The 14070-nt window shown below is 37.9% G+C and overlaps 2 protein-coding genes across 3 annotated transcripts; one reads left to right on the forward strand and one right to left on the reverse strand.

Moving 5' to 3' along the window:
* Positions 1–1412: 1412 nt before the first annotated feature.
* LOC104585664 (transcription factor CPC-like) lies at positions 1413–2453 on the forward strand. The gene is made up of 3 exons (XM_010242617.3): positions 1413–1657; positions 1922–2006; positions 2093–2453. The coding sequence occupies exons 1-3, from the start codon at positions 1609–1611 to the stop codon at positions 2181–2183; spliced, it is 225 nt and encodes a 74-aa protein (XP_010240919.1). The 5' UTR covers positions 1413–1608; the 3' UTR covers positions 2184–2453.
* A 3378-nt stretch (positions 2454–5831) lies between these two features.
* LOC104585663 (postsynaptic protein-like protein) lies at positions 5832–12921 on the reverse strand. 2 transcript variants are annotated; one of them, XM_088894535.1, is made up of 5 exons: positions 12762–12921; positions 12531–12648; positions 8599–8640; positions 6422–6513; positions 5832–6118 (listed from the first exon to the last, which is right to left on the reverse strand). In XM_088894535.1, exons 1-5 carry the CDS (start codon positions 12775–12777, stop codon positions 6054–6056), a joined length of 333 nt encoding a protein of 110 aa, XP_088750661.1. In that variant the 5' UTR covers positions 12778–12921; the 3' UTR covers positions 5832–6053. The 2 variants fall into 2 exon arrangements, with proteins under 2 accessions (XP_088750661.1, XP_010240918.1); XM_010242616.2 differs by lacking the exon at positions 8599–8640.
* Positions 12922–14070: the final 1149 nt, after the last annotated feature.

A 14070-nucleotide genomic window follows, 5' to 3' on the forward strand; every position in this document is an offset into this window, starting at 1 on the left:
TTAGAAGAGGTGGCAGTGGTGACGTTACAGAGTAGAGACGTTGACCGCTTCCACTTCAACAGTATTACTATCAACTAGTGTTCTTAATTTGCCGCCATTAATTTGATCGGTTGAACCGTAGGAACCAGAATTGTTTAATCCAGCCGGTTTAACCATCAATCTGATCATTGGATCATAGGTTGCATACTCAATATTATATAAACTTTCAGACGTCATAATTTTACGCCTCCATACGCATGACTCAGAGACAAAAATGATCTGCCCTTCCGATGGATTGCTATCAACTACCCAAATAACTTTGATTTAGGGACATGATTGAAATTATTTGATATCAAACAAAAGCAAGAGTATTCACACCTTGACCCAATATTTTGCAAGGACCAAATTGCTAGATTTACGATTCTACCAAAAAATCCAAGATTAAAGGATCAAGTCCAGAACTGTATACCCTTAATAATATCTTCCCACTAGCATCCTTTTCTTTTTGTTTAGGATAAGCACACATTAGAGGCAAGCCCATGCCCATACCATTCCAATCACCTTAAATAAAACAAGATATTCTCAATGTAAGACTGTGAAAGGCTATTTTGCGGTGGATGAGCGTTATCATTGATTCCACAGACAGCTGAACAGCTAAACTTACAAGTTAGAATACAACAAATTGATCTCATGTGAAACACAGATCATCATCAATATACCTACGCAATGCAATCACAGTACGGACATCATAAGAAATTTATTTTTTTCTCCTCTTGAGAGGAGGATGGGGGATTTAGGTTTTCTCCAAATCACATTTATGCCCAATAAAATACGCCTCACAAACACCCCATATACACATTTTCCCAAGTTGTCAGTGGAAAATATTCACAATATATGATTGGGATATGCCGTATGGCGTTTGTGGGACGCCCTCTATGGGGCGCAAATGTGAATTCAGGTTTCTCAACATTAATCCCATCCCATTTCTTTATGTATTTTTTTCTTTGTTAAAATCACTGTTGCCTTTGGTCTGTGAGTCTGAGGAGGGGCCCTCCAAGCCCAAGGGTTGTTCTTCGTGCATGCTAACCTCAGTTTAGTACCTAGATGCGCACATAATACAACCTAATTGCGTGATTTAATTGTGAGAACGAAAGAGGGTGGGGTCCCAAGACTTAATGGTTATTTTTTGTCGGCAAGTACAGGAGGGATAGAGATGGCCAGATGGGTGAGATATTTGTAACGTTTGGTACTTTGATCATGTTGTTTTCTTACTGTTGGCAATAAATTTATGTGTCATCATATGCTTTCCGGCTGTTTGCAAGTTTTATCATTTATTGCTTTCAAGGTGATGCCCAAAGGGATAAACTCATAAACCTTTTGTTGTTATTTGATCCTTACAACTACCCATCAAACCAAGCATTCCAACTCCCTCTTCACACCTACCGGTCTTCTTTCTTTTCTCAACACCCGTTCTTCTTCCCTCACTCTTCTCGGGATTCTCCGCCCCTCCTCCTCCTATTAATATTACTTAAATGCATCCACAGCACCACCAGTTCCTCGCATTCTTTTTCTTTTGCCTCCAACAAATTGAATCCAAGATCTTGCTTATCTTTCTCTTCCCTGGAAAAAATGGCTGACTTGGATCACTCTTCTGACGATACCTCTGTCGATTCTCGAGGTACCCACTTGAAATTACTGACTTTTAGCATTGATTATTTGTTGTGACATTCGGATTTTTCTTGTTGGATTTTTAACCTTACATGGTTTCCTTCTTATTTATTATTTGTTATTTTGATTCTTTCGGGGTGTTTGTTCTGGTACCCATACAAACGCAGCGGCTTTTCTGCTTCTTTCTTTTCTTTTTTTTTCCTACCTGAGACACCCTGATTGTATACTCTGTTAATGTGATTTTCCTTCTGGTTTTACTTTAACATTTGTTTAGAGAACAGCAGCCAAGATTCTAAGCTGGAATTCTCAGAGGATGAGGAAACGCTTATTGTTCGGATGTATAATCTGATTGGAGATAGGTTGGTCTGAGGCCTTTCGTTTTCCCCTTCTTCTCACTCAACAAAGTCTTCTTTTACCTAAAGTTTCAGTATCTTTGATTGACCAGGTGGGCTCTAATTGCTGGGAGAATACCAGGAAGAACAGCAGAAGAGATCGAGAAGTATTGGACTTCTAGATACTACTCAACAAGTGAATGAGAGAAATTTGACGATGTTTTTTCTCTACGAAAGCAAGCATTGTCGGGGGTTTTGATGCAGAGTTTGGGCACACAGTTCGGTTTGATTGGCTTAGGGGGGGCGTTTCACCCGTCCTATCGATGTGGTCTTTGGTGTTTGGAAATTAAATTTAGTGCTCTATTTTCATTTCCCTCGGATGGGTATCGAGATATCAAGCCCATCAGGAGATAAATTTGCATGTAAATATGCTTTGTCCAAGTTTAGTAGCATTAGAGCTATATCTTCCTTCAAGCATAATTCCAACTTTTCCCCTTCATGTCCGATCAAAGAAGAATTACTAGGACGATGCAAACCTCGTGGGTTGATAAAATAGGGCTAAAAAAACACATAACAAAAATAGAAGCAACACTCAAACCTCAAAGTCCACCATAGTCAATCAGATCACTATGAAATCTTAGTTCTTCTGTAATGAACTTCCCAGGTAGAGAGTATTCTCAACAGCTCATGACCTGTAATACGCTAATACTACTAGCCGTAGTTGGATGACAAGGAAGAAAGTAACTATACTTTGGGGGTATAATAAACAGGGAAAAAATATTAGTGTATGAGCAAGGAAAATATTGGTTTGAATTTTCAACCAAGTGCTTACCAAAAAAGAAAAAAAAAAAAAAAAGATTTTCAACCAAGTCAAATGAATGCTTGAGAGGTGAGAACCCTTTTTCTTACTAATTTCCCAGTGTCCAGAAATGGTTTATCAATAAGCTTCATGCTAATCTAGATAGAAATTTATTTTAGTACATTTAAACAGGGAAAAATATGTGACCATAAACAACAAAAACACCAATAAAAAACTTTTTTTCTGTAAGTTTGCTGAAAAGGTAAAATTGTTTGTTGTACCAACAGCAAATGATATCAAATTTCGATGAGATATTTAAAAATTTGAAACTACTATACCGTGGTTTCAGGAATGACCAGAACAAAATATATGGACTATGGAGAACATACTCTCCAATACTTTTGATCCAGATTGAAGACGAAGTAAGAGTATTTTACTTTGTTCAAATGAGATTGATGTGAATAAGAGAAAACAACCAGACAGGAGCAAACCAAGGAAAAATATAAAAACCTAGAAATAGTAAAGAAATATACCAAATACTCTTTTCCTGAACTTCAAATTAGCATCCATTGCTTGGTGCAATGGTAAAATGTCAGGCTGACAAGGTGAGAGCACTTTTTTACCAAAACACTTTGAAATCAACTTGTTTAATGGCCCTTTTTTACCAAAACACTTTGAAATTCCACCAACATTTCAGGCAAAATTTGAAACCTGGTATGAAATCAAATTTCAAATCCTTAATACATATAGATTGCAACATACAAGAAAAGGGGATCCATGTCATACCGGAAATGAAAATACAGAACATACTCGACAGGACTAACATAAAAAATCAGTCAATTTTTGATGTTATATAACATCAAAAATCAGTTCAATAAGATCAACTCCAATGATTATGAGGTTATATAACACAATGTATGATAAGTTATTAGTTATTAGAGTGTTGGGAGAAAGAATCTGTAACCAAAAGGACCAGTCAATTTGTTCTCTCCAAATACTATCAATGGCCATTTTCACATTCTTTTGCTTACTTGGGTCCTGAACGACTCTTTCCCAAGTGGAAGCCTTGGGTGGAAGATACTTCTGCAACTTTTGAAGCACTGGAAATTCTTTGCCCCTTTAGTAGCCACTTAGCCAGACCACAAGCTCCTAAAGTTTAAAACCCAGGCCACAGCTTAAAGATAAGCACAATTGATGGGGTCCTGAGTCCAGATTTATTTGTATCACAGAGAGCTCCTTACACTGACCTCACTAGGGCTTACAATCTTGATCCTAACCCATTTGATCCACCCAATCCACCCAATCTATCGGTGGGCCAATATGGGTTGAGTAACCAATTAGGGTCAAGAAAAAAAGGTTAGGGTGGGTTGGGTTGAGGGTACCCATTAGGGCCAAGATGGGTTCGGCCAAAGTCAACAATACTCATTACTCGTCAAATCTCAAAAACTTGAAGTTGAAGTGAATCAAACTCACACCTCTTATAGTGCCCATATCTCATGAACCTTCAGAACCACTATGCCACATTTCACTTTGGAATTAAAAATGAAATGAAATCGATTTTATTAACTTTTGTGTTTACATACAATTTTATACAAAAGTACTTTAACAAGAGCAATTTTATGAAAAGGACTTACGAAAGCACTTTTATAAAAGTACTTTTACAAAAATACTTTTACACGAAAGCACTTTTATAAAAGTATTTTTTCGAAAACACTTTTATGAAAGCACTTTTACAAAAGTACTTTTATGAAAGCATAAAATCATTTTTATAAAAGTACTTTTACAAAAGTATAAAAGCACTTAAAGTGCTTTTACAAAAATACTTTTATGAAAGCACTTTTACAGAGAAGTACTTTCATAAAAGTACTTTTGCGAAAGCACTTTTATAAAAGTTTTGCATTATTTTGCATTTTCTGCAATTTTTTTGTTATTTTCTGCATTTTCTGTACTTTTTGGTCTTTTCTACCTTTTTTTTGCACTTTTTTGGTATTCTTCTACATTTTCTAAAATTTTCTGGTATTTTCTACATTTTTTACCATTTTTTGGTGTATTTCTGCAAAATTTTTGCATTTTTTGTGTTTTTCATGCATTTCCTACAATTTTCTAGTATTTTTTTGCATTTTTTCTGCAAAAGTCTGTAATTTCTTAGTTTTTTTTTGTATTTTATCATTTTTTTTTGTATTTTTCTATAATTTTTTGTTTTTTTGTATTTATCTACAATTTTTGCATTTTCAAGTATACGAATTGACTTGAATCATTTTTATCACGTGACAATCTTGAGAGAAATTATTCTCTCAAAATTTATTATTTTGGGTATATGGACTGCCCATTTTTGTATAGTGTTTCCTTAGTAGAGGAGGACCTTTGTTGTTATAATCTGCTTTCCTCTGACTCTGAGGCACTTAAAATCAATACAATTTCCGCGATCTGAAAAGTGGATATGCCTCTCGCTGATTTAGGGATGCACATTTTGAAAACTCAAGCTCGAGGAAGTAACCAAGTTAGAATTTAAAATATCTTATAAACGCTCTCCACTTTCATGACGACGGCTCTCAACTTTTATAAACGCCCTGTATCGGTCCTTTTCTTTTAAGTTATATTTATGTTTTTCAATACCGGTTCAGAGGGGTCAGTTTAAGTGCCGGCTACCCTCTGAATCAGGCCCTGGCCCAATACAACCCCTATAGGGGCATATCAGGAAGGGGCTGATACGATACGTATCGGCCGATACGTAACGATTTTTTTGAACCTTGGCTTGAACCCAATTGCCCCATCAACAGGAATAACTGCTCATTGAGATCAAGGTTCAAAATATCGTTACATATCAGCTACCCATATTAGCCGATACATATTGTATCAGGGCCTTCCCGATACATACTTACAGGGGGTGTATCGGGCCAGGCCATGGCTCAGAGGGTAGCCGAGACTTAAACCAACCTCTCTAAACTGGTTTTGGAAAAATAAATAAAGCACAAAAAAAAAAAAACACGCCAATACGCCCTACTGGCATATTGGCCTGTATCCATATTTAGAACCTTGGTTGAGATGTACGATTCAGCTAAAAATATTGAAATCTAGTTTATTGAATTCATAATTAAAAAAAGCACACACGAGAGAGAGAGAGACTCCCATGCACGAGAAATATTCGAACTATCAGTCTCACTGAACTTCTTTTACATCAGCTAATAGTCATAACATCTTTGTTAAAGAAAGGTATGGTTTATGCCAATTTACAATCCAAGAGCCCATTGAATAGAAAAGGAGCACCTTGGCAGTTAGACATTGCTTTGCTTGTAATACTTGGTATCAAGTACTTGCTTACCACACATAGCACATACTCCTGCCCAAGCACAAACCATTTCAGTAAGACATCGCTGAACTCCCTAATTTTAGTTGGAAGAATGCTAACTTGACACGCATGCATGTAATGCTGTTGATGCTATGAATGCCCCAAAGACCAATGTAAAAGTGATATTTTATCAATTTGCATGGGTTACTAATTTAAATCATTAACAATTCAATTTTCCATTAATCCATGATCAGTCTTTTGGGGCAACTGTAGCACCAACGTCCATTGGATGGTTTCACACTATCATCCAATTAACTTTGAAACAATTGAAAGGAAGTATTAAGATGTTCTTACCTTTGGTATAAGCACAGGTATGGCAGTACTTGGCATCTTGGTGGACTTGTTGCTTGCAAATGATACATTTGGTTGTTCCATAAGGAGTCCATCTACACAGGAATCAAAAACTTGGTAAATTAGGATCAAGTCAGGAATCTCAGGGTAAAGTAGATATGCATAAAATAAAAGGTTCATCACTCGATGTTGGTCTTGGAAAGGTAGACTGGAATATGGACCTAGCCTTTGGCATTTTGTACACTGGCTATTCTCAGACTATAGAATCCACATTCTCAAGCATTCATTGCACCAATACTAGAATACACAGTGGCTATTCTCAGACTAGAATCCACAAAATGCATAAACACAAGTTCAGCAGAATCAGATTATACCTAAGAAGTAAGAACAACGACTCTTCTATGTTATTAAGCATAAGGATAACTCCAACTTTATGGTGGCCTATTATGCTTCTATTTAATCTGGACATGAGACCATGTGCCAGGTGGACTGCACAAGTTTGAGCATTCAGTCCATTTGCTGTTAGCATTAGCAGTTCAACATCTAGTCCAGATTTAGACATTTATAAATATATATTAGGAAAATGTTAAAATATTTATCAAAGTTCTGCACATTTCTCCCAACATTTCATATTTTAAAACAATTGACAAGAAAATTTGATTATTGAATTAAACATCTTAAAGGATATATTATAGGGAGAATGACTAATCAGCCCAGATCAGAATTTTATAGCCCCATAGTACAGGGGGAATGCATCCTGACCGTGAATTGATGCCAAATTCACGGGCAGAATGTGATTAATAGGGGGGGAGAGGGCTAGTAGTAGGGGGGGGGGGACTGGAATTCAGAATCCTACATCGGGTGTTTCCGTACTTCTCCGTATATTATATGGTTGATATAATTATGAAAGAGAATGAAGTGAAGAGAAAAAGAAATCAACAAAACATTGAAAAAAACTGACAGAATATATAGATACATCTTAATAGGTTCTTTTTCCTTGAAGAAGGTTTTGACACTTAATGGGGGCTTGAGTTGAAATAGAATATTCATGTTGCTCTCTCTTTTTTTCGCTTTTTCAACTATAATGACAAAAATAGAGGTTATTGGGTTCTGTTGGGTGTCTTATTTATTTATGGTTCTTTTGATGGAAATATGTATGTCATGAGGCTAAAGCCCTCAGATTCCTGGTGCCAACATCTTCTTCATATGGTTTCCCACAAATAGTAAGTTGTTTATCATTTTATCTCAACTAAACAATAGCAATCAAAAGTAAAAAATCTAGACAGTGATGCAAAAGAGTGGGAGTTTACATGAGTACTCGAAGAAGTCATGGTTTAGGAATTTAGCATATATCTAACAAGTACTTGTAGGTGTCCAATCAACATTTGCTATTATTTTGGTAGTTGTAAGTAGATTTAATAGTGGTAAGTAGTAAACAAACAGGTCTTAGAAGAGTGGTTTGTTACGCAACTAATTTGTAAAGAGAGGTTGGACAATAGGAGGGGGAAGAACTTGTGGGTATTCAGTTAACAGTAGGTGCTTTCTTTATTTGGTAGTTAAGTAACAATAACAAAGAAATTTAAATTAGTAGGTCCCACAATTAATTCCTTAAATATTGGAGTTAACTGTTTTGTTTAGTAGTTAAACAAAAGCACATTTCCTTAGATTTTGTTGGGGGCATATTAAAGTTCTTTTTTAGTTGTTGGGAGAAAGGGGTGGAAGAGAAGGAGAAGGGAGCAAACTAGAGATTTTTACAACTTGTGTAAATATAACAGCTGTGTTATAAACACAAACCCTTTAATTCAAGAACTTTCAGGTTGGCTCTGCTCCTGTTGGGTGCTCATGGCATAAGATTCTAAGGGAGTGCTATCCATTTAAATACATCTCAAGAATTCGGGATTGGTACTCATGTCCATTTAAAGAAGTCTCGTTCTGTTTTTTGTTCCTGTTTTTGTCTATTTATTTATTTATATATATATATATATATATTTTTTTTTTGGGGGGGGGAGGCGGGGAGGCACAATAACTTGTGCAATAGCTGCATTATTAATAAACTAGAAAACCCTTTAATTTAATGAATCCCAGATGGTGCCGTGGCTCCTGCCAGCTGCCTGGTCCTTCCCTTCTTGGCATGGTAATAGCATAAGATTTTCATCTGTGCATATTGAAAGAGGCACTACCTTTTGTACATGTGGTTGAGGATTCCTTGCCTTGCCAGCTCCCTGGCAATATGCATAAGATTTTCATCTGTGCATATTCTCTTTATCTTTCAAAAAAAGAAAAAAAATAGTGCTATCCTTTTAAAGATAAAAAGATTTAACAATTCAAGATGCAACGTACATATCCAATTAAAGGGGATTCCCTTAATTTCTACATGGTAGTATATATCTATGATCACCAAGGTAAACATGGTAGTAAAACATAGAAGAAAGAATATTGAGATACTGTAAAAAATAAGTAACTACAGAAACATTTACAAGGAGCTAACTATAGGTAGCATGGAGTATCCTTCCTGCAGCAGTTTTCTGGGCAATATGGGGTGAAAGAAACAGCAGATTATTATTATTATTATTTAACAATTCAAGATGCAATGTACATATCCAATTAAAGGGGATTCCCTTAATTTCTACATGGTAGTATATATATATGATCACCAAAGTAAACATAGTAGTAAAAGATAGAAGAAAGAATATTGAGATACTGTAAAAAATAAGTAACTACAGAAACATTTACAGGGAGCTGACTACAGGTAGCATGGAGTATCCTTCCTGCAGCAGTTTTCTGGGCAATATGGGGTGAAAGAAACAGCACATTATGATTATGATTATGATTATGATTATGATTATGATTACTATTACTACTACTATTACTATTACTATTACTATTACTATTACTATTACTATTACTATTACTATTACTATTACTATTACTATTACTATTACTATTACTATTACTATTATTATTATTATTTTGAAACAGGTAATGTGAGAATTTCATTAAGACAAAAAACATGTACAACAAGGAGCTGTACACAGGGATTTACAAAAACTGCACCAGAGGAGCTAGACCCCCAAACCCTGATTTACAAAAAGATTCCCTACTGCAAGAAAGGAATTAAAATTTGTCCTTGAAAGCATTATTTACTGCTAACCAGGAAAACATTTTTCCCATAACTTTCTGAAATACTGTATCTGAGGAGCTGTGTTGGTTCTTGAAAATCCTTGCATTCCTCTCCAATGCACCAAAAAACTGCAGCAGGAGTCAGATTCCAAGCCAACTTGCCCTCTTAAGTTAGACCTTTGACTCTCCAACTCTTCACAAAATCTGCTACTGGTTCAGGGCAGCAACTGTTCATCTCATATAAATTTTTTACTTTATTTCAGACCTCACAGGAGAAAACACAGTGGAGTAGCAGATGGTTTACTGACTAAGTATGGTTCTGACAAAGCACACAGACAGTTGTGCCTAACAGCATACCCTTCTTTTCCAGATTATCCCTAGTTAAAATCCTGTTCAAGAAGGCTGTCCATACAAAAAACGCCACCTTTGTGGGCACACCCTAACACCATACAGAATTAACTGGGATTGGCTCATCCTCTGATCTGGAAAAATATTTGTAAAAGGACCTAACTGAGAATTCCCCCAACTTCTCCCACTTCCAAACTCTTCTATCCTCTCTCCCTAATTCCACTGGGGTGCTATACAGCAAATGCAGCAATTCCACTAGAGACTCCACTTCCCAATCATTCGGATTTCGCCTGAAGATAGGTGCCCAAACAATACTTCCACTCTGCACCTGCAAATAGTCCGAAACCAGAGCATCTTTGTCCGCTGCTACTTCAAAGAGGGTATGGTAAGAGACCCTCAAGGGTCTATTATCACACCACAAGTCTTTCCAGAAAAGAACTCGCCTCCCATTCCCAACCCTAAATATAACTCCATTTGAGAATGGACCATAAGTTTTCCCAATCCCTTTCCAGACAGAGCATCCATAGGATTGGTTTAGCTCACCCAGGACCCAACCAGAAATACCATAACCATACTTGGCTGTGATCACCCTTCTCCACAAATCACCTTATCCTTTATTCATCTCACACCCAGGCCCACCTGAGATTTGGATTTACAGATCTTGGACCAGCTAACCAGCATGAATTTTTTCTTCTCATCCTTCCATCCTTTCCACAGAAACTCCCGAATCTTCCTCTCTAAAGACTTAGCTATCCCACTAGGAATTGGATATAAAGAGAGCAAATGCAAGGGGAGGAAAGACAGAACACTTTTCAGCAGAGTTAATTTACCTCCATAAGATAAGTACTTGGACTTCCAAGAAGCCAAACACTTGTCTAATCTCTCCACAATGGGCTCCCACATTGATGTGGAATTGCACCTAGCGCCTAGAGGCATCCCCAGATGTTTCAAAGGAAGCTTACCTCTTTTACATCCCCACTCCTCCGCCCACCTCTCTATTTCTGGCACATCTCCCACTGCAACCAGTTCAGTTTTATGCCTGTTTACATGGAGGTCTGACACAACCTCAAACCATTGCAGCACTTCCATTACATAACCAAGCTGATCAACTGAAGCATCACAAAATATGAGTGTCATCTGCAAACTGCAAGAAAGAAACCTCCACCCTTTCAGCTCCCACCTGAAAACCTTCTATGGAACCCCCTGTTGTGGCCCTTTTCATCAGTCTATTTAGAGCTTCAGTCACACATAAAAAGGAAGGGGGAAAGAGGGTCCCCTTGCCTTAAACCACTAGAACTCCTAAAGCGACCACAAGACATCCCATTTACCAGGACTGAGAAGGAAGGAGTAGTCACACAGACTTTCATCCAATTCTGCCATTTAGAGCCAAAATTCATTCTTCTAGGATGTAGTCTAAGAATTGCCAGTTGACATGATCATAAGCCTTCTCAATATCGATTTTACAGAGCAGCCTAGCCCTCCCACTTCTCAATCTTGTATCTATCATCTCATTTGCTACTAGCATTCCATCTACCATGAGTGTACCCTCCACAAAAGCACCTTGAGTTTCTGAGATTAGGGTCCCCATCACTAGTTTGAGCCTCTTGGAAAGAACCTTGGAAATCAATTTGTAGATACTACCAACCAGACTAATTGGTCTGAAGTCTCCCACTTCCTTTGCCCCTTTTTTTCTTTGGGACTAGAGTTATAAAAGTGGAACTTAAACTCCTTTCTAGAGCTGTTGAGTCATGGAATTCCTTCAACACCCTTAAAACATCATTCTTTAGAAAACCCCAACAGTGTTTGTAGAATGCCATGGTGAACCCATCCGGACCCGGAGCCTTATCTCCTTCCATCTCTTTTAAAGCTTCCCAAATCTCCCTTTCATCAAACTCTCTCTCCAAATCTGCAGCTTGCGCCTCTGAGAGACCATCAAACTCTAGGCCATCAAGTTTTGGCCCGTTAACCGACTCTTCCTTGTAAAGATTCTCATAAAAGTCCACAATATGGCTTTTAATTCTGTCTACCTCCTCCACTAATACACCATTAACAACCATCTTTTTCAGCGTGTTTTCCCTTCTCCTAGCACTAGCTAATTTGTTAAAAAACTTTTTGTTGTTATCACCCTTTTTTTAACCAGAAACATTTGGAAACAGCAGATTATTTAAAGGAAGACAAGCTCCAAAAGAAGAAGTTTTTAACAGAATTTTGAGGATGATACACTCTTGGTTGGCAGCTAACCAGTTATTCAAAAATAGGTATATGTCATCCTTTTTTGATTCAGACTCCCATTTGTAAGGAGAGTTTAGTTTTGTCGGTCTTTTGGTGGGTTGGGATTTTGTGGATATCTGATTTCCTACTGTACAGCTTCTAATTGTACAGCTAATAGATGCAAATATCAAATAGATTCGATTGTCGTAGATCCAATAAAATTAAAGAATTTATTCACCGCAATTTTTTTGGTATTGAGCGCATCAATGCAATTTTGGGGGTGCAGGAAAAGGAGAGTGCAGAAAAAAAAATCATGAAACCATTACCCAATTGCTAAATATCATAGAAAAAATAACTCTAACGATAAGAACGAAACTCTGAATACTCTAAATATAAGATTTAAACGGAAGGATTAGGGTGATGGGGGGAGAACCTGTTCTTCTTGGAAAGGAGCTTGTTCTCGTTAATCTTACGACCACCACTTTCGTTGGTGTTGCTAGCCCCTTCTTTCCACTTGTCCGGGACAATCACCTTAGTCAGCTTCTTCTCACCTGAAGATTAATTAATCAGTTTCAGTCATGCCTCGTTATTAGAAAGAACAGATTAAAATTGAATCCTTCTAGCCTCTTAATCACTTGAGAGAGAGAGAGAGAGACTGTCTTACACTTCTCACACACCATTGCTGCTAAATGGTTTAGAGTTGCCGAGGAAAAAACACGGGAAAACCCTCTTCTTCTTCTTCTGCCCTCCCCCTTTCGGTCGGAGTCTCGGACAGTCGGACTCTCAGAGCTGTGACGAATTTTTCGTGATAATAATTTAATAAGGACCCATTACGAGAGAACCTATATCACCCGTTGATGAATGTGAATGTGGGTCCCACTACATCTATTAATAGATGGTATTTTAAGCGATTGTATAATATAATAATTCCGGTCCTAGCGTATAATGCTTGTAAAAAAATTACAATATAATGTAATATCTACCGCTGAAGACACAAAAATTCTATGTAATTTTGCTTAAGGATTCATATTGGGTATTGTATTGGATAAGTTGAATATGAATACGTATACGGATAGGTTTGGAAAATGCATAAATACGAATGAAAAAATATAAAAACCTTGGATATATTAAAATATATATATATATATATAAATTTTATAAATATGTTGTTGTTGTGTGATCCGGGCACTCTTAGCTGGCAGAAACTTGGCTCCTAGTTGGTGACGAACGGTACCTGAGACGATGAAGAAAGTGAGGAATTTCTGGGGAGCTCACCTGGTGGGAACACTCCGATGCTTAAGTTAGAACTCTGAGAAAGCTGAAGAATGCAAGTAAAGAGCTGAGAATGGAGATGGCGCAAGTTCAATACCTTTCTCTTCCAGGGTCGAGGTCTTTTTATATTGAAGATTTCTCAAATCAGGTGTAACCGACTCTGCCACAGCCATTATTGCTAGAGCCGAGGTGGCAGATGTGGGCAGCCGTTGCAGGGTACGGACCTGCCAGGCGTGCCACATCTGGCAAAAGTGGTAGGCATGACGCCTCCTGACAAGAGATGTGGGCTCAGCCTCCGGATTCGGCAAGTACTATTGTCAGGCAAATCCTTTCTGTAGGTTGTCGAGCTGTCGGGGTAGCCGAGGTGCGAGTGTTCGAGTCGAGCCTTAGGCATATATGGGCAGGAGCGTTAATGGGACTATCCCGAAGTGGGGACACTTCGGGATACTTTCCGTAGACCGAGGTGTTCCCTTCTCAGGAAGGAAGAGTTCGGGGCCCACCGAAAGGAGCTCGGGTCTCGGGAGGAGTTCGGAAGTCCTCCTCTCTTAGGGATAATTTGGAGTATGCTAGATGTTTCTTCTCGGCGAGCTGCTACGTCCGCCGAGTTGCGCTGCTAGGCTATGGCCAGGCTACCATGCTGACCTGTCACTTATGCCAGGTTGTACCCACGTGTCCCCATGCTACGAGGTCAGGCCAAATCA

Source organism: Nelumbo nucifera, chromosome 1 (assembly GCF_055504915.1).
Source record: "Nelumbo nucifera cultivar China Antique chromosome 1, China Antique-T2T, whole genome shotgun sequence".
NCBI classification, from domain to species: Eukaryota; Viridiplantae; Streptophyta; class Magnoliopsida; order Proteales; family Nelumbonaceae; genus Nelumbo; species Nelumbo nucifera.